General features: G+C 39.2%; 1 protein-coding gene across 1 annotated transcript; it reads left to right on the top strand.

Annotated features, from left to right (window-relative positions):
- Positions 1-278: 278 nt before the first annotated feature.
- On the top strand, positions 279-21,990 carry USP46 (ubiquitin specific peptidase 46). The gene is made up of 9 exons (XM_026033528.1): positions 279-475; positions 11,698-11,778; positions 12,599-12,812; positions 14,193-14,422; positions 17,678-17,754; positions 19,375-19,458; positions 19,780-19,977; positions 20,408-20,486; positions 21,685-21,990. The coding sequence occupies exons 1-9, from the start codon at positions 440-442 to the stop codon at positions 21,784-21,786; spliced, it is 1,101 nt and encodes a 366-aa protein (XP_025889313.1). The 5' UTR covers positions 279-439; the 3' UTR covers positions 21,787-21,990.
- The last annotated feature ends 4,549 nt before the right edge of the window (positions 21,991-26,539 follow it).

Below are 26,539 nucleotides of genomic sequence, written 5' to 3'. Positions count from 1 at the left end.
GGCTCTGTTACCCCCTGAGCTTGCCAGCGCGGGGGCGAGCGCTTCCCGGCGGGTGGGCGAGCAGGTTCGCGGCGCGGCTGCCCCGTGCCCCGCGGGCGGCGGCCGGGCCCGGGAGCGCCCGCGCCTCGGCACCTGTGCGGGGCCGCCCGCCCGCCGCCGCCGCCGAGGAGGAGGAGGAGGATGGGGGGAGGAAGGGGGAGATTAGCGCGGGCGGCTGGCGCAGAGGCGGCTCCGGCGGGAGCCGGGCCCGGCGGCCGCGCTGCTGAGGCGGCCGCGGGAGGCGGGCGGCTCCTTCCTGCCCCGGCTGCCCGCGCTCTTCCCTCCTCCCGCCTTTATCCCGGAGCGGGAGCCGCCGCCTTCCTGCGCGCTTCCCACCATGAGCGCGGCCGTTTTCACCTTGTAAAGATGGCGGTGCGGGATCGCTGCAACCTTTAGACTAATGACTGTCAGAAACATCGCCTCCATCTGTAATATGGTGAGTGCCGCGGCGGGCCCGGCCGGCGGCTCCCCGCGCCCGGGGGCCGCCGCATCCCGGCCCCGGGAAGCCGCGCCGGCCCTGCCGGGGAGGCGGCTCCGCCGGGTCCCCAGGAGTTTTCCCGGAGCAGCGCCGGGATGCGCGGCCGGGCCCGGCTCGCACGGGTTGAGCCGGAGTCTGCCCTTCCTCCCCCTGCCCTAATAACGTGGCGAGGGAGAACCGCAAAGCCGGGCTCTGAGCCCCATCCGCGTTCACTCCGTGGCCCTCCCTTAGCGACCGGGGCAGCGCCCTGTGGCCCGGAGCGACCTGGGTTGCCCGGACAATGAGGACAGTGGTCCGGAGCTGTGGCTTGTTTGGGTGCTTTTGGAGCCAAGTGCTCGGTACCTGTTCTAGGAAATCTCTGCTTTAGACTTAACGTCGGGGGTTGTCTTGCACTGCATGGCGCTTGGAGGACTGTGCTTTGGGAAGTGCTCTTGGAGCACTTGGCTTGCTCGAATCACAGACTGGGCAATTAGGAAGGAATGAGGAAATGTTAATATTCTGTTTGTGTTGAAACTTTGCTGCTTTCATCCCCAGGAGAAAATGAAAGGACACTTCCCACTTGTGGGCTTGGGTCTAGTTTTAATCTTTGCTCTACCAAGCTGGAGCATCCGACATTTTGGATTTTTAAAACTTTTTGGCAAGAGAAGGCAGAGCTCAAAGTGAGCCTGTCAAAGGGGTTATTAATTGGTCAAGACAGTAACGAACTTGTCCTATGCATGAGCTGAGTGCTAAGCACCCCTACGAACAGGACAGCAGCTTATTCCCATGCATTTTGTTGTGTTAGTCTGTGCTTCTCCCCCTATTTCCAGGTGCTTCAAGAGCAGCTCCGTGCAGTTGCCAGCTTCCCTCCATGTGGTGCCCTGGCCCTCTTCAGCCTCCTCCTTCCCTCATCTCCAGGTCCCAGCTTCCGTGGGCTTGCTCTTTCCTTRCCTGCCAGATGCTGAGAGCATCGTGCACATAGTTCTGACACGTACCACACTCCTTGCCTTGAAACACGCAAAGAGGAAGGGCTGGTTTGGGCTTACACAAGCAAAACAAGTCCAGATTCCTTGGGGTAGAATAACTTGAGTTATTTTCCTCCCCCACAGTAAGTATTTCTCTAAACTTTTCATTGTTCTCAATAGGTTTTGGTCCTTTGAGTCAGTGGGCCAAGGATACTGGAAAGAAAGGTTTAGGAAGCAATGAAGCACTGAGGAGAAAACCTGGACTCAAACCAACCCTCCTTTTTAGGCAGGCTCAGTTTTTCTTGCTAATATATGGTAGGTGTGATGTCCTGAAAACCCTTCACCAGAGCACCACATGAAAGGGAGCTGGAGGCTGAATGCTTTTAAGACATTTACGTGGCCATAAGATACTACAACCTCTGAGATCTGTCTCTGCATTCTTCAGAAAGACGCACTTACACATAGCATGCTTCTCCCAAGGCTTGAACCAACCCAGGGCTGCTGCTCAGCCACTGTAAGCATCTCTTGCAAAAGTAGCACCCGAGAAACTGAGTGGCATGGTGACACTAAAGGGAAGAATTAAGAGTCTCTGACAGAAAAACCTACACAATTCTGGCTTATGATATCAATACTGATGACAGCAGACRAAATTGGTTTAGCAGGAACAAGGATTTAAAGTTATGTATTCGGTGAGCCCTGCATAGCTAGCTTTCAGAAATGTTGTGTTTTGTTAGTCAAATTTAGTCTTTTCTGCATAAAAAGAGGCAGGAAGTGCTTTTAGGAAGAGCAAAGCTGAGATTTTTCCATGGATTGTAGGAGTTCAGAGGGCTTTAAGAAAAATACAAACTACTGTAGTTATTGGTGGCACTGCATCATGCCTCCCTGCTCTGAGTGAGTCCATCTAGTTGAGGTGGTGGCTCCAGCAGACTTGAACTTGATGGGCTGTAGAAGGACCTATGATGACCCTGCATAAGAATGGGACTCTGGAAGGTTATTTACATTAAAAAATGTGTGTTTGCAGTGTTAGTTTGATGTTAGGCATCTRTAGAAATCTGCCAAAGATACTAATTGCCAGATCTTGTTCTATACTATAACTCAGTGCTTGAAGAACGGAGCTACTTACAATGAATGAACCCCTTAATTCTTAGGTAACATATTTGGCACATAATGCACCATGATAATATTTTTAAAGTATTTTAATATAGTTAAACACAGTAATGAGGAAAAAATAAACCTTTTTTTTTTCTTTTTTTTTTTTCTTTTCTTTTGTGTTCTCTTTTCATTTGAAGAGGTTGTTGCTTTTTCCTAACCACTTTCCCCCCAGAATGGATGATACCTGCTTGGGCATGTTTTGCTTGTTTGTTTTGTGCTGTTGTGTTTTCCCTTTGCTGAACACAACATAGATTTTCATATTTAATTACACAGGTTTTCATATATTTTCAGAGGCAATTCATTCTAGAAGAAGGATTTGGTGTTGTTTTGTCCAAGTATTTTCATGTCTTGGAGTAGAAAATTTAGATGAATTTCGCTGGGTAAATATGGCTCAATTTATTCTGCTTTCTGCTTTGGGAAGGCAGAGGGTTCCTGAGAGAGTCAATGGGACTCTCATATGGGCACAGAGACCACCCTCACTGAAGAGGGATGACAAGTGCCACAGGTCCCAGAGGTGCTGCTCTTAATCTGCCTTTCAGACACTTCGCCGTCTTAGGAAGCATTGGAGGCATCCAAGAAACACTGTTTTAGGGAATACCAAAAGTCGGTGTCATGTAACTCCTGCAGACTCTAGGCAAAACTAGGGATGTGTTTTTAGCCCCTGTACTTGCACTGAAATCTTCTCTGGTGTGATTCCTTTGAGATAACCTGTATGACTCAAGTGCAGGAAACTGGTTCAAAGGTGGAGAGACATGTTGCCATTTTAAGACTGATCCTTACTGAAATCCTCTGCAATATGTTTCTCTATAGATGAGCTCTTGATTCACCCTTGAGCTCAGAATTAAGCTCATGCTGCAAATGGGACCTAGAGAATATTACTATTAGTGCAGTGTATGACACTAAGTGTTTCAGAATGTATTGATATATATTTTTATAGGGATGGCTGTCATACTTGGTGGACCATATTCTTAAACTCCATTTAATGTTCTGCTGAAAACTTACATACATTTTCTCTGTCATAATTCTGTAATAGTATTTCAAACAATCTGATCTGTACCTCAGACTGTTCTGCCAATTTAATAAACAGCAGATTGTAATCTCAAAAACCTCCCAGTTGCCCCTCTTAGTTGTTTTATTGATGTMCCTTGAATAAAAAGGTGCAGTATAGAAGTTCCTCAGATGAATTTTACACTTTATTTATTGGGCTTCCTTGTTACCTCTTATTCTCATGGTCCTTATGACTTTCACAGAGATGGATTATGTTCTTCAGGCTCTCAAACCAGAAGTTAGGAGAGTAGCAGGGAATTACAGCTTTCCGTTCAAAAAGAAAGAGAAAAAAAGCCTGTAGATATGATAGAAAAAACTTTTAAACCCTAGAGACTTTACAGTCAATAAATAAATAAAAATATTTTCTTAGTTATGATTTTAGAGACTCATTACAGGATTTTTTTTTTTTTTTTTTTTTGAATATGGGAGATTGGTAGGATGAGGAGTCAAACTCCTGGATTTAGCAAATGTTCACTGCTAGAAAATATGAACATTCTATTGCTCTAAAATTAGTAAAATTCTGCTTTGTACAATAAAAGTCTTTTTGGGTTACAGAATTTATTACTACAAATTTTAACTAGATTCATTTATATGGGCACCCCACAGTGCATATGTCCTCAAAACTTCTAAAACTTCCTCTCAGAAGGACAGATTATGGCCAGATTTTACCTGCCAAGACAGTAAGCCAGCTATCTGAAGATATACTTACAATTGTAAAGGACCATGAATTTTTATATCTGAAAAGATTAGTTGCAGGCAGCTTAGGCAACGTGGTTTTAGAAACATAGTCTCAAGACTGCACGATTTATGTGCGGCAGACACGCTAATGCAATGCTGTAAAAATGCAGAGAATGTGAAGTCTAATTATTGTCATGTGAAATAATAAGGAATTTGCAAGAACGACTGACAAACAGGTACTGGGCTATCATAAAGTCACTATTCAAACAAAGATAAATGAAAATTCACACAAAAAAAACCCTTTATATGTCCTTGGGTAGAGGAAGAAATACAAGCTGGAAATAATTCAGATATATAATTTCTGATTTATGACCTGGGCTAATGATTAGGGTTTGCACTAAGACTTTGTTTATGGCTGAAGTGGTCCCTAGTTGGTTAGAAGGTGACAATCACAACAGGACAATACACAATCTCATGCAAAGAACTTTGTATTTCCTTTATATGCCTATAGTCTTTGGCTTCAAGCTGATGAATTAAGAGCTGATGAGTGTTGTGCTAAGCACCTTCACAAAGCAACCTCTTAATTACAACCCCACAAGGCTGTATGAATCTCTTTCATGGAAGGGGTGGTATTGAGAGCAGACTCTAGAGCCTGTTTGTGGGAGGTGAGGTCCTTATGAGCCTGAAGAGTCTCCAGAGTGAAGGTCATGGCTAGTGGGAGAAGCAGTCAGCAAAATTCCTTCTGCTTATCTTCATTTAGCCTCCAGGAACTGTCCTTGGCTGGCTCGCTGGTTGATAGATGCCTGTCTGGTGAAATTTATGTATCTTACGTACACCTTACACTGCAGTTCTTTGATACTCTTTGAGAAGAAATGGCCTTACATCTCCACCACCATCAGGATTCAATTAAAAACATGTTCCTGGTGTGCTCAGTCTTTGCAGAGAAGGCCACGTTGCTGACAGTTTCAAGCCAGCCATGATTGGCTGCCATATGTTTTAATTAATTTATTTCACAATTAATTACCTAATAATGATTGCATCTATAATCTTCTAGGGCAATACTGATCATGGTGATCTCAAGACCAAGTTCCCTGACTGTCCATTTAAGTTCCTTTGATAAACTATAGAGTCATTATAATTAAAAATAATAAGAAGAATAAAGGCATCTCTCCCGACAGTTTACCTAGCATTGAAATGCAGTATTTTAAAGTCCTTATAACTGGAAACTTTCCTACTGCCCTTCCCGAAACTCCATTGCTCTAATTTGAGCTTTCTATTKCTCATGCAGTTCGCCCTTCACATGGAGAACAGACTAGTTCCTTCCTTCCTTTAACAAAAGTTATGTACTTGAAAATGTTCCCATGCCTCTCCTCAGTCTTTTCTGCCTTATGCAAAACAACTCTATTCAACTCATTCTACGGAGGAAAAAAACTCATTTTTCTCTAGAGGTTATTTCTCATGCCTTCTTTTGGGCTTTTTGCAGTTCTCTCTCTCTTCCTTGAAGCCTAGCACCCAAACCTGGACAAGCCTGGCCTGAAGTCTTACCAATCAGAAATTAAACAGGGAAGTTACTTGAGCACTCTGTAAACTGCTCTCRGTCAGACATGGAGCACTATATTATTGATGCTCATTCAAGCCATAACCCACTATGGTCTCCAGTCTTCAGCCCTCTCCTTTTATTTATTTTTTGAGAGTTGCTCTCTTGGCTGTTTCCTMTTCTGTACATGTACAGCTGATTCTTCTTTTTATGTGCAGAATCGTGCACTTATCCCAACTGAAGTTCAACAGTTTTTAGAGCTTTCCTGTGATACGTGAAAGACCATTTTGAATTCCAAGTCTGTTCTGCAGCAGCCCTCATAATTCCCATTACTTTAGATTTAATGAAGATGCTCTCTCTTTTGTCCTTCAGGTTCTTAAAGAGTTCTCCAGCAGGTGCAGCTATGATGGGGTCTATAAGGACCTGCCCTTAGGATGCTCTGAGGCACCACATATGTACTTGGGATGGCTCAGTAAAAAAAAATATGCTGTTGAAGAAATGATATTCTGTTGATCTTAGAAATGCTAGTCCTTATAAAATCCTTCTATCATCAGTGGAGAGAGGGGTCCAACTTTTTCAGGGGAGTGTGCAAAACAGGAACATGTCTTTAATTGCATTGTGGAGATTTTTTTCTGTCTCTCCAAAGTACAGTGAATATCTTTCTTAATCTGAGATTGGCTTTTGTCTCCCCTATTTATTTATTTATTTAACATGGCAAAGGGTGTAACTGTTTTGTGGAGAATTTAGATGCTTAATCCCAACTTGCCCTTGGGCAGCTGTGAAAGTTGTTCAAGCCCAATGAAAGTTGAGGTTGCTTTTGAGAGGTAGAGRTGGGATGTCCCACACCAAAGATAAGGAATGTATCCATGGCATTGAAAACTTGCAACTCTACAGYACAATGTGGTATCCCTTGCTGTTTCCTTCCTCTCTTTTTCTTCACGTTGCTTCCGAGARCTGAGTTTGAATGTTACTTAAAGTTGCTTCCTCTTCTTGCAGTTATCCATCACTGCCATTTGTTGGCCAGGAGGCCTGACACCTCCTTCCCTATCTTCCTTTTCCCTTCACTCCCATATGCTGTGTCTTCTGAAATTCTGAAATTCAGGCTGCCTGCCCCTGAAGCCATTTCTATTTTTACTCTAGTTTCTTCTCTACCAGCCCCAACATCACCCTTAGTTTCTTCTAAGTTTTCATTTTCTCCCTCCAGGAAATAACTCTATTTCTAGCACATTGTTCTCACTTTCCTTGAATACTAAGGCAAAAATATCCAGTTTGCAGCTGTATGGTCTGAAGTCCCCCCYTTTTTTTGTGGATCTGTCATCTCCTTTCACTCATCCCTTGCTCTTTATGTATTTTTTAAATCTCTGTTTTCACAGTTCAATTTTGCATGTGTTTTCTCTTACGATTTTAGCTTTTATTGCGATGATATATCTTCTATTTATTATTTTCTATTTTTTTTTTGTTTGATGGTCATTCATACTTTTTTTCTGTTTACTGGAGGAATACCTTTTTGATTTTTTTTTTTTTTTACAGATTACTTCAGAAACCTTTTGTTTTCTTTACTGGATTAATAGATTTTAAACCAAGCGCTTGCAAATTTCTAGAAAATTAGTGCCATTTTTATAGCTCTCTCATGCTACAAAGTCAGGTCTGTTCATCTTTTCCTAACAAGTTTCATATTCTCTCGCTTTCATTCCTCATCTTCTCTACAGTTATTGTATTTGAGTTTATTTTGCTAAGATAGCTTAGTTTTGTGAGAAAGAAAAAAATGTTTGCATAGCTTTCATTTCAGTACTTTATTTAATGTCCTTTTTTCATGCTGTGACCATCTTCTCTACGAGATCATTGGTGARGTCAGACCAAACCTAACAAAAATATTTTTTGTATCTCAGTATAAACCTGTTTTAGCCACTGCACCATTGGGAGCATATGTAGAAAGTGTCCCCACATATGGCAGATACAAACATTTTTTTTCTGAGTATGTCAACTAATGGACTTTTTTGTAACCCAAAAACTGTGGCATTGAAAAGGTGCAATACCTTGGAGGAGAGTTATTCTTCTCAAAACACACGTACATTTTCTAATAACTATATAATGCTGTAATTTRAGAGAATTTATGACTGGAATAGGAGAAAATATGATAGCTACAAGAGGTTTTCATGATACTCTGTGCTTGTTCCATATTTACAGTTGAGTAAGACAGGTCTTCTTTTCCCGTAAAATTTATATTCTTTTCTGATTTAATGATCTAATCTGTTGACTTTTTTCACACACCATTCTTTTGTATACATGCTGACGTGCAAAGGAACAGGATTTTTTTACGTAATCTCATTCCTGTGGTGCAAAACACAAGTTAAGTTCTTCATTACATTATCCAAAATTTCAAGTGAAATGAATTCTGTTTGGCCTATCCATGAGGCTAAAACAGGGAAAAATAACCAGAGGGAAATGTCCAGGTCACGTGGATTTTTGGAACACCTATTGCAATGATGATATGGTAGAAGTCTGATTTAGCCCAAACTGACCCAAACTTGACTAAGTCTTCAACAGTTCATCTCTGCTATTTTATGAGAGTATATTAAAAAAAAATAAAGGTTAAATCCTGCTTGTTGAATTTAATGGCAGAACTTCAAAGAAATCAAAGATCACTAACACCCCAGAATACATTAGAGGAAGCGTTTCCATGTTCTCGTTCCCAGGAGGTCTGACCGCCGAGGTGACTTGGTGCGTTTCCCTCATTAAGGGGTTCTTTCAAGAACCAGTTAGGCTGCTTTGTTATCTCTGTGCACAGGTGTGAATTTAGCAGTCCCACATTCCAGGTTATTGAATTACATCCCTGGGCTCTTCTCGCTTTGAGGTCTGTGGCTGCCCTGCAACGCTTGTGTTTAATGAAAGCACAATAGATTTAACAGTGCAAGGGTATTTTGTCTAGCTGAAGCAYACAGCCATTTTAAAAACATAAAAAATGGATTATATTAAAACGTTTAGGCAGATTTTCACTCACAGAAGAGATCAAAATCCCTCGCTGGGTGTTTGGACAAGGACAAACCTGTTTAAAACCATGTTAAATAGTTGTGGTTGATTGTAGTTGTATATTAACTATAACAGGCTAATATTTTCTCCTGTTTTATGTGGCCAGCTGAAGTGAATTCTGAATCATTTTACTGCCTATCTAACATCCAGTTTAAACCTGATTTGAGTGTGTATGTTCCAGTGTACTTTGTAAAATTTCCCAACATGTTGCTCCTGCCCTCACGGCTTCATGAAGAGCCTTCTTATACAAAACATGTAAAATATGTGTAAGTTAATGCAGTGTGGCATGGTTTGGTTTTCTAAATAGTTTGCTTTTTTCCCTCCAGGTAAGAAATATATCCTACCTTGAAATATTACGTTGCTGTGCTTCTTCCTGTTCTACTTTTTTTTTCCCCAATAAATTCAACAGTATCTTTTTGTACACTTTAAATAAGCCAGTCTGATATACTTTATATAAGAAGGTCCAAGCAATGAAGTCAATAGGGATTATGTCAACTTGTTCCAAGACGGAATTTTAGCTTCCCTGTTCCACTGGAGAACTGACCTACTGCTTTGCTGTGCAGTTGCAACAGCCAGKGCCTGATTTTGGGTTGCAAGGTAGACCTCTGTGATGAGCTCTTACTAACTACATGCTGTTTCAATAGTATGCCCTTTGGAAATTAATTGCAAAGTACATAGGCTGTTTTTAGATTCCACATGGAAAAACAATTTCAGTCTTGCAGTTTATATGACAACTAGCTAGATAGTGCATATTGTGGATTCGTTTGGATTTTGATGGTAGTTTTATCAGGTCAATCCTGATTTTTGTTCTTTCTCATAATATGTAGAGGGAAATTTAAATGCCAGGAAAGATTTGTCAAAACTGTGTGGCATCCTGTCAAGTAAGAACCTCTAGTCCTGCAAAAAAGTCAAATGGTCAAAACAGAAGTAATTAATTAGCACTTGCCACCTTCCAGTCTAACATCTTACTCTAACTTACAGGTCATAAAAAAGTAGCATGTTAATTTTTAGAGACATAATTTTTCTATCAATTCCCAAGGAAGAATTGTTACTATGGAAAAAGAAATTACCAAATTGAAGAAAGACCCACTTCATTCTTATTTTAGAGAACTTGATTTGAACCCTAAATATATGCTGCAAGGAAATCTTTGCTTTGATCTGAATGCTATACAGTGAGCATTAATATGAAGATGACATATGACATTGCCATCTCTGGTGAAATACAGCCAGTAATTCCTTCATCTGAATTGTTCCTTTTTATGRGTTTCTTGCTGGGGGTCAGTGGAAGCTGGTAGCGATGCAAGCRCATCCCATAAATTTTGCTTCTGGTCACCTGGAACGTGGAGTTTCTTGGGTCTTAAGCGGATCACTTGGGAAGTTACATATACTTGGGCTGAGCAATGAGCTGTGCATCTGTGAGGGAGAAGCGGGTAAAGGAGATGAGAAGGAGATGTGAAATATTTTATATTTGGAGCTTTTTTGAAAGCGGCTGATTTGAAGGGAGCTGTTTTGGTTCCAAGGCTTGCAAATTCTCCATGAACACCTGTGCTGATTTTCACACCACTGATTCTGTTGACTAAAATGAGCAAATTGGCTTCTTTTGATGAGCTGACATGAAATAATAATCTAGTATAGCAAGCAATGCTGATGGTAGGTGCAGTAATGAAGTGCAAATTGAGCTTTGGGGAGAGAATGGGAAGCAACATCAGAACTATTGGATTTGATTAGCAGCAAGATTGAAAATTTTGATTGATGACCTCCCTGAGCCAATATTATATCAACCGAATTTCCAGATCAAGGGAATTCTCCGAGTATTAGGGAAAATAATCTTGTGCAGACTTTTTTTTCTTTTTTGTGCATAAGAGTGGGAAGGAACCTGTCTAAGTGCAATGTGACCTCACCCTTACACAAAACTACAAAATAAATGATAGSGGATGCAGCTGATAAAGAACAAAAAGATAGTGATATTTTATGTGCTGGCATGTTTACAGTGCTATTTTACATGTTGCATGAAAATAGATKTGTCAGCTGCTCTTGAGGAAACCAGAGCATGTGTGGTGGAAATTATTAAGGCGTGGTATATCCATAGTAAATACATGYGCAAATAGAGACCGCGCTTACAGAGAGCCATGAAAGGCACTTTGCTACTAGAATGAAGGTCAGCTGAACATGCCACACAGTGGCAACACAGTGAGGGAGAGATGTGACAGTGCTTGGACTGGCATATTCTTTGWTGCTCGACAGAGCAAAATGGAAAGTGTGTTTTTCCTTCCTTTTAACACTTGTGATGCTGTTGCTAGTCCATATTCTGTTCATATTCTGTTAAAAGTTGCTGGTGAATTTGAAGGGCTGCAGAGGGAGTTTCAGTAATGCTTAGAAAACATGCCTTGAATCAAGAAACTGGCTGATCCGAGACCAGTTTAAGGGATTTGCCTAAGATCAACACGTGTCTTTATGAGAGTGTTAAGAGAGTAATGGGCTCCGGCTGCTCATGTCCAAAGTCAGAATAAAGGGGAGATGTCTGGTGGGGGAGAWCCACTGTTCTTGTGACCTATTCTCTCCAAGAACAGGCCGGCTGCTCCACTTCTTACAACTGCAAATACTTTTATTGGCTCGTATGAATGTCGTGCTTGCACATTAGTAAGGCAGGGTTAGCTTAGCTAATTGTAGCTGAAAGGAAAATGTGCATTTCTATCTCAATGCTGTCCATGGTTTTATTTTAGAATCCTAAATTAAAATGGAGACTAATGAGATTTTTCCTTTTTTTTTTTTTTTTTTTTTTTTTTTTTTAGGGCACCAATGCCTCTGCTCTGGAAAAAGACATTGGTCCAGAGCAGTTTCCAATCAATGAGCACTATTTTGGATTGGTCAATGTAAGTACCATTTTCTACAGGCAAAACAGGTAGAGAACTGCAGTTTTGGTGTTAATTTTGCTTCCTTTCTTGCTCCCTCTTCCCCCCCTGCCTTTTTTCTTTTTCCTCCAATCTCCCTCTAAGGTTTTGATTTGAAAAAGTGCTTCTTATGTTCCAATTTTAGACAAAGTAAATTGCAAAACTGTGTGAGATGTTTGAGGATAGCTTCATACTCTGCAGTGAAAACAGCTTGCCACTCTATGAATGTTTTTAGTGGCTAGAACTTACATTTCAGTAAGGTTAAAAGTCTGGTTTATCCATAAAATATGAGGAATAGTCTTTTTCTTAATTTTTAGTAGGAAGTGATGGAGGTACACATTCAGATATGACAATCTGCATCTTGGCCCCTTGAGGAGTATCATTTTTACATGACTGAAGAGAGGAGAAGTGAAAGGACTCTTTAATCTCTTGTTTAACCTCATATAAATCAAACTGCAATACTGCTTCTTCCTATGGCAAACCTCAGTCATTCTGCTACCAAGCAATAAAGTGGAGCACAACATATATGGAATATATGTGGAAAAAAGATTCAGCAAGACTCACTCCAATAAATGCATTTCTTAGTAATGGCATAATTTMCATCCTACTCAATGTAGAAAATAAAAAGTAAAGGTAAAAGGTAAAGAACTAAAAAAAAGGGAGTGTGGAAATGTCTTCCTACATCAGCTGCATGATAAAACAGCTGGATGATAAAAGGCATACAGAAGCCAGAAGTTGAATGAAGCATCTAGTTCTATTATGATGCACAGTGGTTAAGACTGTTTTTACTTTTGCTTGGCAGTTTGGGAACACCTGCTACTGTAACTCCGTGCTGCAGGCATTGTATTTTTGCCGGCCGTTTCGGGAAAATGTGCTATCATACAAGGCCCAACAGAAAAAGAAGGAAAATCTCTTGACTTGCCTGGCAGACCTTTTCCACAGTATCGCTACTCAGAAGAAGAAAGTTGGGGTTATTCCACCAAAGAAGTTCATATCAAGGTTACGAAAAGAGAATGGTAAGTGCAAAATCAGAATCCTTTCGGAAATTCACGGATGGGTCAGGACATTCTGGGTGGAGTAATGCACAGTTTAGTAGTCTCTTACTAATGGCACAGTCTAACTTCTTGAAGCATCAGGCCCTTTTTGAAGATTAAGTTAGCAACAACGTATGCCTGATTTTGTGGCATTCGTTTTTAAGGGATGTGAGGAACATCTTGGAATCAGGAAGGCTGCCACCGTTGCGTTTTGGCCTGGGTTCATGTCAGTGTGGGTGGCAGGCTTAGAAACAAGGGAGCTTTGAATGGAGAGGCAGAGTATGAGTCGAACACCTGGAAGGAATTGCTTCCTGGTGACAACATATAAAGGGGCAGACTGTTCTTTCCAAAGGAGGCAACTGAAATGTGGCAAAGTTAGCTCCGAGTCATCTAGTGATAAATGCCCCTACACTGTTGGGAATCGCTTTCAGGGACTGCATCTTATGTTTTCAGCTTTCTTAAATTAAGACCAGACTCACTGTGGGTTAACYTGTTCATATGTCCAGGCTAGACACTGCAAAGCTAGAGAGTCTGTGAAATAATATTTTCGAGGAAATCCATATGGGCTTTTTCAGGAGCAGAGGGATAAAAATATACATTTGTTGGGAATGCAAATTCTTTTTTTCTTTTTTTTTCTTCTTTTTTTTCCCCCCGCCTCTCAACATGGTGAGCAAATTAAGTCTTCYGTGGAGAAAAAGTCCATTTTCTTTCACCGTCACCATAAAGATATTTTTCACCACCTTCTGCAAGCGTTTCCTATATGAGGAAAGCCTATAAGGATTTCCTCCTATATGAGGAAATTTTCCATAAAAGGAAAATTTCTCCTGTGCTCTTGTGAAAAATGAGCGTTTTCAGATGGTGCTGTTATTACATGTTGGTGTCCAATGCATTTTGCTTCCCTGGCTGGGTGTCTTTCTGTCCAAACTCAGTTATGTTCTGAAGTGTCTGAGCTACTTGGAATGTGTGAGTGGGAGTCAGCTTGCCTGAAGTTAGGCATCTAGTCTAAGTAATTAATTTAGGTTCCCTCTGGAGTCATTAGATTTCTCACACCTATCTTAGGCAGGGATAGTTGCCTGGCAGGAGCTGCCCTCTTGCTTTTTTCATTGGCTGTGCTGGGAACCTGTACAACTAGCTCCAAAGAAAAGCCTCACCTTCCAAAGGACTAAAGTTTGGTGGAATTAGATTGACTTCAGATTCACTAAAGTCACCATGGCTGCAAAACTGCTTTCTTTGATATGATTTCAAATACTTTCCTGAGCAAGGCCTAGTTACATACATTTGAAAAGAAATAATGAATTTACTGTCCTTTCATGAAGGAGAGGATATCCTTAGCTTTAGAAATCTTGCTTCTCTTCTTCACAGATCTCTTTGACAACTACATGCAGCAGGATGCCCACGAGTTTTTAAATTACCTGCTGAACACCATCGCAGACATCTTGCAGGAGGAGAAGAAACAGGAAAAGCAAAATGGAAAACTGAAAAACGGCAACATGAATGAAGCTGAAGAGAACAATAAACAAGAACTCACCTGGGTGCATGAGATTTTTCAGGGAACACTGACTAACGAAACTAGATGTTTGAACTGTGAAACCGTAAGCATTGTGATAGTTGGGGTCTTTGGGTTTTGCCCATTAATAGGTAGACACATTTTGTATATATAAATATGTGAATCTTTTCAGACATCTGAGAATTGTGGATATTCCTGTAGACTTTACTTCTTGAAGTGAGTATATCCTTTTCTAAAAATACATTTTTCTAAGCATTACTTGGCTGACCTATGCCAAGTCTTGCCGTCCTAATATATATCTCTACAGTTAAAAACCTTTTTAGTTAATACCATTCCTTATTATTGTAACTTCAGTTAAAAAAAAAATCGAATCATTATTCCATGAGACACAGGGATAGTCATAAACTACTAAGAAAAAATTTTAAGATGAATTTGTGTTAATCGTTCCTAAGAATGTGACAGGCATACTGCAGGTTTGTTAATAACAAACCTCTTTTTTAATCTTCCTAATATTTTAAAAAGGATGCTATCAGTTTGAAGTCTCTTAGGTCTGARTTATGAGTAAAAAGTAGTTTTAATTAGAAAATCTGACTGCAAGTGTCCTCTCAATCTCAGTTTGCACCTTACTATTAGGGGGAAAAAAAAAGAAAGAAAAGAAAAAAGTGTCACAGAGAAAAGTTAGGCTCCTACTTTGAATGGAGAAATACTATGTTTAGTATATTTTTCTAGTTTGTACAGTTTTTATTGCATTTATTTTCTCTTGAAACCTTTGGGAAGCAGTAAAATGCATTAAAAGGTGTTACTTTGCTGAAGTTTAAATATATAGTACATAAATACAAATATATATAAATATATATATATGGTATGAAGAATCATTCAGATCCCAGCAGTTCTTTTTCCCACTTAGAAAGAATGCAGCTGGAATTCAGTTTCCACTCACCTTTTGCATGGTCTGTATTATTCTAGCAGCAGCTCAGTCATTTTCCCCTTTAAGTAAATGCTTTATCCTTTGCTTGCTGAAATAAACACCAGTTCCTAACCTCCATGTGATACTCTGATGAAGCACTGCACTTTGCCAAAGAGTTTGTATTTAATCTCTATCTTGAGACGTGCTAARCCCATAGTTCTTGCTCTGCTCCTTGGTTCCAGCAGCAGAGACACGATGATCTCTGAAGCTTTGTTGCTCTCCCTCTTGGATTCTAGCTGTATGTTTATACTGCCCATGATTGCTACCAGTTTTGTAGTTTCTGTGCTCCTTGGGTAGACTCATGTCTCTGAGATGATTTATTTGGAAGAGTTGTTGTTCATTTTATTTGGATGTATTTTATACCTCTGTACGTCTCTGATAATATCAAAATGCATCCTGGATTCAGGGGGCTGCATTCACTGTATTTATTATAGAGTCCCTGACACAATGCAAAGACGAGCTTAATGTAGTGCAGAACTTCCATATGCTTTAGCAATCTAAGCAAGGGTAACGTGGGTCAGATCCAACATGGGACATGGATTTAAATCAGGCCAATAGATCCAACCCCACGGATGGACACTCTTAATTTGAATATTGCTGTCCCATGTGTTTTCTAGTTGCTCTAAGGAAATGCAGGTCAGAATGTGGAGTGTTCGTTTAATAGTTTTACAAATAGATTTGATTGTTATGACTATGACCTAATTCAGGTGCAGTAGTTCCACTGCAATTTCTGTGAACTGAAAAAACATACAGTGGCTTTCCTGGATCCTAAGGATTGAATTATCTTTATAGATAAGAGGAAAGCCTGGAATTTGGAACTCAATTGATAACATGTCCTAATTCAATCTTTAATTTCCACACACAAAAAAACAAACAAACCAAAAAACCCACCTCTATGTATACATATAATATATATATATATATATATATATATATATATATATATATATATATATATATATATATATATATACAGGGGGAGAGAGAGAGAGAGAGAGAGGTGGGTTTTTTGGTTTGTTTGTTTTTTTGTGTATTTATATATATATATACACACATATATATCTATGTGTGTATATATATATAGACACTCACACACATATATAACGTGATTAGATACTAAACAACTGTTAGTATTGTATATGATTTGAGATGACCCAAAACAGATCTTCATTTTCCTTGAAGTTCCTTTCCAGATTCAGCTGAAATATTACAATTATCTGCTTGAATAGATACTTATATTATTTTACCTTATGCAAAATTAAACCTGCCAGGTGAAAAATCATTTTCAAGGCAAAAATGAAGATCTGTTGTTCTAAAAATGGAAAAAAAATCCCCACACTTTTTCAGAAGTCTTCTCCTTCTAATAAAAGCATTGGCAAAATCAAAATGTTTTGGTAAAATATCATCACTTTGACATTATTTATCTTAAATCTTTTGTTTAGCCTGGTCAAAATTATAGTCCAGCAGCAAGCTTAAATGAGGAAATGCAGCTGTATCAACCAGAAATGCAAAGTCTACCTTCTGACTGCTCTTTGAAGAGAAAACATAATGTGTGGTTGAATTTGACATTTCTCAACAGCTGCCTACCTTGGAACATACCTTCATTGTGTCCTTACTAGTGAGGATAATTATGTAGGGCATAAACTGTGCTTGTATAATCAAATACACAGAGTAATGAAGCTCCTGCCACCCCTGCCACCACTCCTTCCGTGACACAGTAAAATAGGGAACTGGCCTGAATCAACACAGAGCTGTGCTGCATAGCAAGGAAACATGCACACTGCATCAGCCACAGCTCATCTAGGGGATGACAATTCTACTTATCCACCCCACGATAGTGTTTGTCTCATTATGTCTCTTTAAAAAGCTCCATTTCCTGTGTTGTGGTGCAGTATGAACTTAACCTAAAAGTGGCAGAAGTCTTAAGGTATCAGTTTCAACCTCATCCTAGGACGTGAGTTTCAGGACAATTTAAAAAAGAGAGAGAGATTCACTCCTTGCATTTAAAAAACATATTTTTCACTTGGCTGTATCTTGCATAAGAGCATAAAAGACCCAGAGGAGCTGMAAATTGGCTGTTCCAAAAGGAAGGTGGGGAGAAGTCATGTTTATTTAATGGCAAACAGCAAACTTCAGTCACAAGGCCATGCTCGGTGGGTTTTGATAAGTGGATTGATAGAGGTTTCTAGCCTCACAAAAGGAATATAGTCACACTGAGCTAGATCTTTTTTTTTTAAGCATTGAAATGCATTAACACTTGTGCAATGTATTTCTCTGAAAATTGTTCCATTCTTTCGCACACAGATATCAACAGTATTTAAATGTATGGCTTTTTGCTAAGTCTCTGTTTTACATGTATATTTTTTGCTGCAGGTTAGTAGTAAAGATGAAGATTTTCTTGACCTTTCTGTTGATGTGGAGCAGAACACATCAATTACACACTGTCTAAGGTAAATGAATGCATCTCTTTGGCGGATACTGCCATTCCGTCTGACTTGGCTAAATTTCCTGGTCTGGAATATCCAAAAAAAAAAAAAAAAAAAAAAAAAAAAAAAGAAATTGAATAGCATTATTTATTTGAGCAGCATAGAAGACAGTGCAATGGATTTTTTTTCCACAAATGACAAAATGCGCATTAATGCACTTCGTTTTACTCGCTTTCTCTTTCAACGTGTATGCTTGAGAGAGAAGAAAAAGAATCCCTTCTTGGGGAGAATAATTGATTACCTTGTCACCTGGAAGAAGTGCTGCAGAATAAGCACTGGCTTCAAAGGGCTTTAAGTGTGCTTACCTGTAAGCTTCTGCTCAAGTGCTTTGCTGATTAGGACTTACGCACATATTAAAAGTTAAGTTTGTATTTTGCAGAATGAAGGCCAAGTCCCTGGAGGGCAAAGGATTTCCAAAGTGTATTTTTTTTCACCATGTGAGCTTCTGATTCTGTGACTCATTTGAAATTACAGAGAGAAATCTTTTATTTGAGGCTCAGTTCTGCTCTTAGTACACTCTCAACTATTAAAAAAAATGCTTTGGACACCAAAATAATTTTCAAATTTGCATAGATGATTACTTAGATCTAAAATACCTGGAGCCTTGGCTTTGACTGCAACAAACTGATATCTAGGTGTTTAAGACCATATATTGTGGCTATAAGTTAACAATATTGATTGGAGGAAATACTTTTTCAAGCTCCCAAATTACTGCCAGTTTTGACAGTGCACTTACCAGTTATTTTGGAGTGCTTTGGAAGGGATGTGTAGCAACTCACACCAAGCAGAATTGCAAAGAAAGAAAGCAAGCATCTGAGGGACTCCTAAGTGCTTCCTGAGTCTGAAAGCCGGGATTTTCCTCATTATCCCTGCTGTGAATGCCACAACCGTACTCAGCAACAACCCTTGCATTTAGAAGTGCCCTTTTTTCCCCTTCTCAGTCTCAGGTCAATCCCTCGTAGGGCACTGGAGAAATGCTAGTCCTTGCAGCAGTGAGCCTGACCTTAGGAGAGCAAAATAAAGGCTTGCCTTGGAAAGGAGTGCTTAAAAATACTTTATAAAGTGTTTTTTTTTTTTTTAATCTGAGATTTTTTTTTTAACTTGATCTCTGCCTGTTCACAGCTACTGATAATTGAAGCAGTACTTGTACTGCAGGCTTTTGTTATTAATACTTTTTTACTCTTCACTGTAGTCACTACTTTGAACCTGTTTGTGTCAGCATTACTGACCTTTCCCTATGGTTTTCAAAGTGCATTTGAAATCATATTGGAATACAAGGCCTAAAAGGAGGCTGAAGTGTTTGTCTCCAGGGTCCTTTTGATCTGAATTATTCAATATTTCTATGATATATAGTTGCTGGAGACTGAACATTGACCGTTTTTACAGCTTAGTGAACTTGTTTGCTGCTTAGCCGAAGCAGCAGTTTCTATCTATCTGCCCTGCAGTTTCCCTCAGTTTTTATTTCACTTTGATGTTAAGTTTCCTGGAGATGTTTTTAACAGATCCTCTTATGCAAAGGTACAGAGCACATATAAACATGGATGTAAAGAACATTTAAGAACTGATRATTATATTTATTTGCAGAGACTTCAGTAACACAGAGACATTATGTAGTGAACAGAAATACTACTGTGAAACTTGCTGCAGTAAACAAGAGGCCCAGAAAAGGTAAGCAAAGAGGGGAATTCACTTTGTCCCTTCTGACTTTAGATAAAACTCCTCTTTAAAACCAGTTTTTAGATACATAGAAGCCTTCCACCCTACTTCCACACTCCTGCAGACCAGAGAATCTGTAGACAGATTCAAAGCTGTTAAACATCTCTCASTTTCGAGGCTGGGAGTGATAGGCTGCTCTTGTTATCTGTCTGTCTGTCTGTCTMTCTATCTGTCTAAAAAGTGCTTTTATAATGCAAGCCTCTAACTGGTAGAGAAGAAAGAGGCCTTTGAACAGCCCAGGTCTTGATCATGCACCTTCTGACCGTTCTACAGGATGAGAGTAAAAAAGCTGCCAATGATTCTTGCCTTACACCTCAAGAGGTTCAAGTACATGGAGCAATTGCACAGGTATACCAAGCTGTCTTACCGGGTGGTCTTCCCCCTGGAGCTGCGGCTCTTCAACACGTCTGGGGACGCTGTCAACCTGGATCGGATGTACGACCTGGTAGCCGTGGTTGTGCACTGTGGCAGGTAGGCTGCTTCCTTGCCTGGCTACTCCTAGTCTCCACACAAACCTTGGGGGCTCCAGGAGCTTGCTGTGCCCTCCTCCCAAAGAGTGTTTGCAGCTAAAGCTTCGTGACCCCTACCAATCTGTTTTTCCTCTTGAATTTAATTTATGTTGTTTTAAAAATACTTGCAGTCATTAATGCTTGCCATGAGATAAATATTCTGTAGGTTGATTTGTAAATTGTTGTAGCACAAATCAAAAGCAACACATTTAGCTTTTTGTTGATGAAGATGTTAATAAAATGGGAAAGAAGAACATGTCCACTCTAGCACCAGGGGCGGGTGATCTTCAGAAAGCCTATTTATAATTCAGTCTGTTTGCACATGGACATGTGATTTATCAAAACAGACAGTATCTTCTAATTTTTATTGTTGTTTGTTTTTTGCTTTTTAGTGGACCGAATCGGGGGCATTATATTACTATTGTGAAAAGTCATGGATTTTGGCTCTTGTTTGATGATGACATTGTAGAGGTCAGTATGCTAAAGATCAGGGCTAGARCCCTCATGTTTATGTTCTCTTCTCTGTTTGGAGTTAAGATATGATCCAGATCTAGATACTGGTCTGAGAAGCYACAGTTTGGTTGTAATGTGGCACTTGGGTCAGGTCTATTAGGAACTGCTATTAGAAGGAAAATGTTTAGTCTTGTAGTTCTTATCCTCCCAATGTCAGAAGGGGTTGTTTTACTTCAGTGCAACATCAGATAGTTTTAATATGAGATTTGAGGGACTTAGTTTGGAATGTTTTCTAAATCTAATAAAATCATTTTAATTCATTAAAAGCTAAAAAAAAATCAGGGACTATTTTGCAACCCTTGGCAATATCAAGCTTCAAAATTGGACCGTGTTAGTGCAGAATCTTTAATTTTCAATAACTGCAAAATTAAAAGAAAGTGTTTAAAAAGATGAAACAGAATGTGGTCTGCAGCTATTACAGAGTCTTTCTAAGCACAATGCAATTTATTCCTAAACAAACCCCTTATGTGGCACCTCAGCAAAAGTGGAGTCTGGCATTTGGTTTCCCAGGAGGAAATCCAGTGGAATAAAATAATCATTGGGACAAATAATCATTGGGACAAAATAATCAGTGGGAATGGTGTCAGGAGAGGATGAGTCCACCTTGCTGGTGGTCAACGCTTCCACTAAATCGCAGTTACACCGTTACTGCACACTCCAGGGATCAAAAGCGTGACCTTCCTTGCTCCGTTTGTGTAGTACCCAACTGAAGGAATAGTCTTATGGATGACACATGACTTGTTGGTCTGAAGGAAGGATGCCAGACTCATATGAGACAAGTCATTTAAGGAAATTCAAAATACAAATAAAAGGATTAAGTGTCTTCTCTACCAGGATTAAGTGATGGGTTTTTGTTACCTTTCACAAAGCTGAGGTCCCTTTTATGCTTTCTTGTTATTGCAAAAGTGTCCCTGTGACTGGGAAAAGCCAAATCTACCAGTGTTTTCTTGGACAAATATTCCATGAGTGAGACCAGCAGAGTTTCTCCCCTAAGCTGTTACATCACCCTTTCAGTGCCTGATTTGCCAACAGAACTTGCTAATTGATACCCTGAAACAGATACGTGATTTTGTTGTTGTATTTGGGAAGCCATTTAATCCATGTTTGGTATTCCTTTCATCTAGCAATACATTAAACGATTTTGTTTATTTTGCAGAAAATAGATGCTCAAGCTATTGAGGAATTCTATGGTCTGACCTCTGACATATCGAAAAATTCCGAGTCTGGATACATTTTATTCTACCAGTCAAGAGAGTGACTTGGCAAACTGTGACGATGACGCACAACGATGCTGCACGCAAGGAAGGTGATCAAGCCCATGGACTGACTTTTACAGCGACCACATCTTGTATGGCTGCACAACATTGTACTCTGTCTCCTATTAAATGGTCCATATGAGGTTGTCTATAATCATTTTTAACACATGAACCTTTATTTTGGAGAGTGGAGGGTTTTTTTCCTTTTTTTTTTCTTTTTCTTTTTTTTTTTTTTTTTTTAAGTCTGGCAAAGAAGTTAATTGCCATCAGATTTTAGTGGAATTTATATGGACTAACATTTACACATAATAAGATTTGGATGTCAGCTATTAAACTCAATCAAGCTAGAGAAATATTTTTAATGGAAGTGTTCATTGCATTTAGGGCAAATTGTTTAAAGCCTTCTAAATGGCTTTGGGATGTGTTTACTTACAAAGCATTCCTTTAAATTCCTTACATTCTGACATGTAGTTACACATTTTAAGTGTAAAGAAAAAAAAAATCTGTTTCATTATGATTGGAGTTGTGGTTGCGCAGGGGATGTTGTTGCACTCACAGCACATCTTGTTGCTCTGCAATGCAAGAAGATTTTCTTCTCAAATCATTTAAGCTTTGGGTTATGAAAAACTTCATGTAAGCCTAAAATTCACATAAATGGGTTTAAGTTACAACAGAACTAAATGATATGCTGTGTCCAGTCACTCTGTTTATCATGAGATAGTACAGATGGGGTGGGATATCAGAACTTGCAGAGAACAGGGACTAAGAGCGAGATGACCCATATGACACAGAAAATGTACATTTATAGAAGCTGAACTTACCTTTCTGTTAAAATAATGTAACACATTGTTTGCATAACTGAGTTTTCACACTTACCAATATTGCTCATGTAAAACATATCCACTACAGCTGAAATTACACAGTCCAGTTAAACACGTAGCAGCCCTTAGTTTGCACACACTCTTGTGTATTTATCGTCACCAGCATTTTGGCCATGTTGGACAACATTTGGGTCACCACCAAAACAAATGGGGATCAAACATCTGTGGTTTTAAAAATATCACAGGGCTTAGTGCAACTGCTCATGATCTTACCAGGTGATTGTGGCTGGCACGAGTCACATTCTAGTTAATAAAATTGCTGTACACACAGACTGGAATCTGGTAAAGAAAGAATGTAGAAGAAAGTATGAACAGGGTATGAGTAGGGATAAACAGTAGGCTGAGGCAGTTGCAACGCTGCCTAACTGGGTTGCTGGGTTTGACCCTTACACTCCATCATATAATTCTTGAACGTCAGTAGCCAAATTCCAATGAAGTCAGCAGCAAAAACTTCYTGTCTGCAAGGGGAGTTGGAGTTAGTTCTAGTATTTAGAAGGAAATATTCTCATCTCACAATATTTATTTCTATATATTATGTTTTAATTCACTCTATTTATTAGTCTGTGTTGCTTTTGATACTTCTTTTAGAAGAAATCTGTCATTTTCTGTCATTTTGTGGCAGAAAATCCATTTCAAGAAATGTTTTTTGAAGCAGAGCTAATTCTTATATATTTTGGTTTCCTGTAGGAGAGGGGAAAGCTTATTTTCATTGTAAACTATTGTGAATGTGAAATATCTTTTGTTAAATTATGGTGAAAATGGAATATTAGCTTCTAGAATAATGTAAGTGGAAAATCAGTTGGATTTCTTGATGGCAATTTTGTAAACCAAGGAAAAGTAGCACTTTATACAGAAGACAAAAACAAAACTGGACTTTTCATTAAAACAATTTGAGATTTACCATGTTATTATATCGATGCAAGAAAACAGATGTAGAATGTAATCTCAGAGTATTGCCTTGGGTGAATAACTGCAGTAGTCTACAGAGATCTATCACACGAATAAAGGTTGTTACGTAGGCTCAGGGCAAGCAGAACTGTTATGCAATTCCACTTCTTTTATCCATATCGGAGTGCAGGTGTTCTCTCTTTAACACAGGAGACTTCAGAAGACTTCAGGTCTTACCAAGACCCATGAATATTTCCACTGCAAAACTGRACCTGTAAGTGCTAACATCAGGTCCTCTTCTAAACGGATTTATTTATGACCATTCAGAACTTCCATATAAAAATATAATAATCACTCACCTTTTAAGACAGGGAAGCTTTCTAGTTGGGAGCAAAGGCTCTTTCTAGATCAGCGTTAGCCAGTGTTGATCAGGGTGTCCATTCTTCCAGTTTACTGCCAAACATTCTTATTCTCCAATTTTAAAACAAGCAATGAAAAAAATGTATCATTAATGTATCATTTGAATGTTTAGGATTTGTGTTTGTATGAACAGTAATTTTGCATTAAAATAATTCTAAAATCCATTAAATTTTAGAAAATACTTTTCATATTTGGATTGACTTATCTGAGAATTGATTTTTTTTAAATGTTAATAAAATGAAGTAGTATTTAAGTACTAAAGCATAGGATATTAATCTTTGTTATTCTCTGACTGCAAGACAGCTCYAGGTTGTAAAATATATACAGATAATTGCAGTGTGTTATTTGGCAGAAAAACTACTAGAGTAAGCTTTTTTTTTTTTTTTTTTGGTAAAGTATATAAAAATGTAAATAAAATACCCAACTTTTATAAATGACAAGAGATGGAAAATACATGGCAAAATATTGGAAAGGTTCTTAAGCTGGAGCTGGTGTTAGCCCGCAAAGATTACAGCAATGATATCCCAGCAATCCAAAACTGGTGACCTCTTCTCCTTTCCAAAAAGTCATGGAAAGTCTGTAAAGTATAAGAAGTTTGTAAAGTACATGGTGCTGATGCTCACCTTGTGCTAATATCAGCTAAATGAAGGAGCATTTCTTTTCATCTAAAAAATATGTATTAACAATTCTGTAAGTCATCTCTAGCCTACAGATTCCGGTCTGGAGAAGCTGCCTGTCCCAGCTGTGTGAATAGCTCCCCTTCAAGCAGCACCACCCCTCAGCTACATGAAATTCAGAGACTCCTTCAGTTTTGCAGGACTGGGAACCTCCCGGGATCCTCCCATGGTGTAAAGTATTTCAGTYGATTAAACAAAACGTAATCCTTTTTCTCCTATGCCTACGTGTAGATTTACAGTCCCTTATGAAAGACTGAGAAAGTATCTAGGACAATCAAAGCTTTTCAGTTAGCAGCTAGAAAATAAAACTAGCACAGATGTCTAACAATATCCTCTGCTTCCCTGATACGATGGATTTTAGTGTGTTAGATGCCAAGTACTTTAAGCCTAAAGATATCTGAAGCTCATTCCTATGAAGTTTCCTATGCTGCTGCATTAGGTGCATTGTCCACTTACAAATTTTATTGCTATGCTCATACTTGGAGAAGAAAATATTTCTGTCCTGTTGTTTTTCCCGCTAAACCCAATGAAGTGCTGCAGTGCTGATGAATCAGTTATGTTAGAGGATGAGCTCAGACCCGAGCCTCTGTGTGTCACAGAACAGACTGTCAGGATTTTATGTAATGTCTATTTTTGGGACAGAGCAGAGGGAGGCAGAAGAGGGAAGTGATGGAGAAGCTTTGTCAGTGAAAGCAGAACACCTTGTTGGAATACGTCCCAGGTTACTCCTGTCCCTTCTGCTTTAATAATTTACAGTTAACACAGATAAGCAGATAACATCCTAATGTTCCTTTAGCAGCTGCAGTGAAGGTGATCAGGGAGGGAGTGCAGGGGCAAGTAGTCACAGGTTTTCCTTTGCCTTAGATTTAGTAAAGATATTAAAGAACTAACTAAGCTGAAACTGGAATTCCTGGTACCTGGTGGGTTATGAAGGGCTCCCATACCCTTCTTTTATCCTCGGACGTGACATTTCCTTCACCTGTGTGTTACAACCTCAGGTGCTTGGGACCTGAGCTGATAACTTGCCCCAGCAACAGACACTTCTTGTTTTCTTGTTTGCTTGTTTTCTTGTTTTCTTGTTTTCTTGTTTTCTTGTTTTCTTGTTTTCTTGTTTTCTTGTTTTCTTGTTTTCCTGTTCTCTCTCACTTTTTTATTTTCCTGTTTCTGGCTGAGAAGTTTTAACAGCATCTTTTATAACTAGACGTGCATAAGAAATTTTAAGAGGTTCTTTCTTTGTACATACTTTAGCATTTTTTTTATCAGTGTTTAATTTATTTCTCTTTTTTGTTTCTCAGTCGCTGTACCTGTATAATAACTTGTATAGCTAAAATTATTAGCCTTCTGTTTTAATTTTATATACTTTATTTCTTATAGATGTAATCAACCTGAGTACTTTAAGCAACACAGTCAAGCTTGTGAAATTCCTACCAGCTTAGTACTTTGCCTTTTGCTTTTGCAACTTTTTGCTTGTGATCCAGCTTCTCTAGTTACACCGTAATTCCCATTTCCACTTGCAGGCTTTAGTACCCAYTGGGGACCAAATTTGGGAAATCTTTGTTGGTACATAACCACGATGCAGTATTTTTTTTTCCTGTTGCAACTGTTCAGCAGTAGTGCTGTTTCTTCACAATTTAACATTGCACTTAATATTTAAAGAGGCCTTGGTATGCCTTGATTGACACCCTTTTAATTTCTTTCAAGTTAATATGCATTACTTCGAAGAAATTGCTTGAACCTGTTCACAAGGACCATTGAGACTAACACACAAGGTCAAGAAAGTCCTCTCAGGGGGTATGTGCCCTCCTGATGGGACCATCTGGGTTAAGCCCACACCTTTTTACACACTCATGATTCTTTGCCCCTAGGAGGTTTTTGTGCTGGCTTTACCT

Source organism: Nothoprocta perdicaria, unplaced genomic scaffold (assembly GCF_003342845.1).
Source record: "Nothoprocta perdicaria isolate Ctin4 unplaced genomic scaffold, notPer1 scaffold_13, whole genome shotgun sequence".
Lineage (NCBI taxonomy): Eukaryota > Metazoa > Chordata > Aves > Tinamiformes > Tinamidae > Nothoprocta > Nothoprocta perdicaria.
Note: the sequence above shows the minus strand (reverse complement) of the source record. Positions and strands in the feature narration are given on the sequence as shown.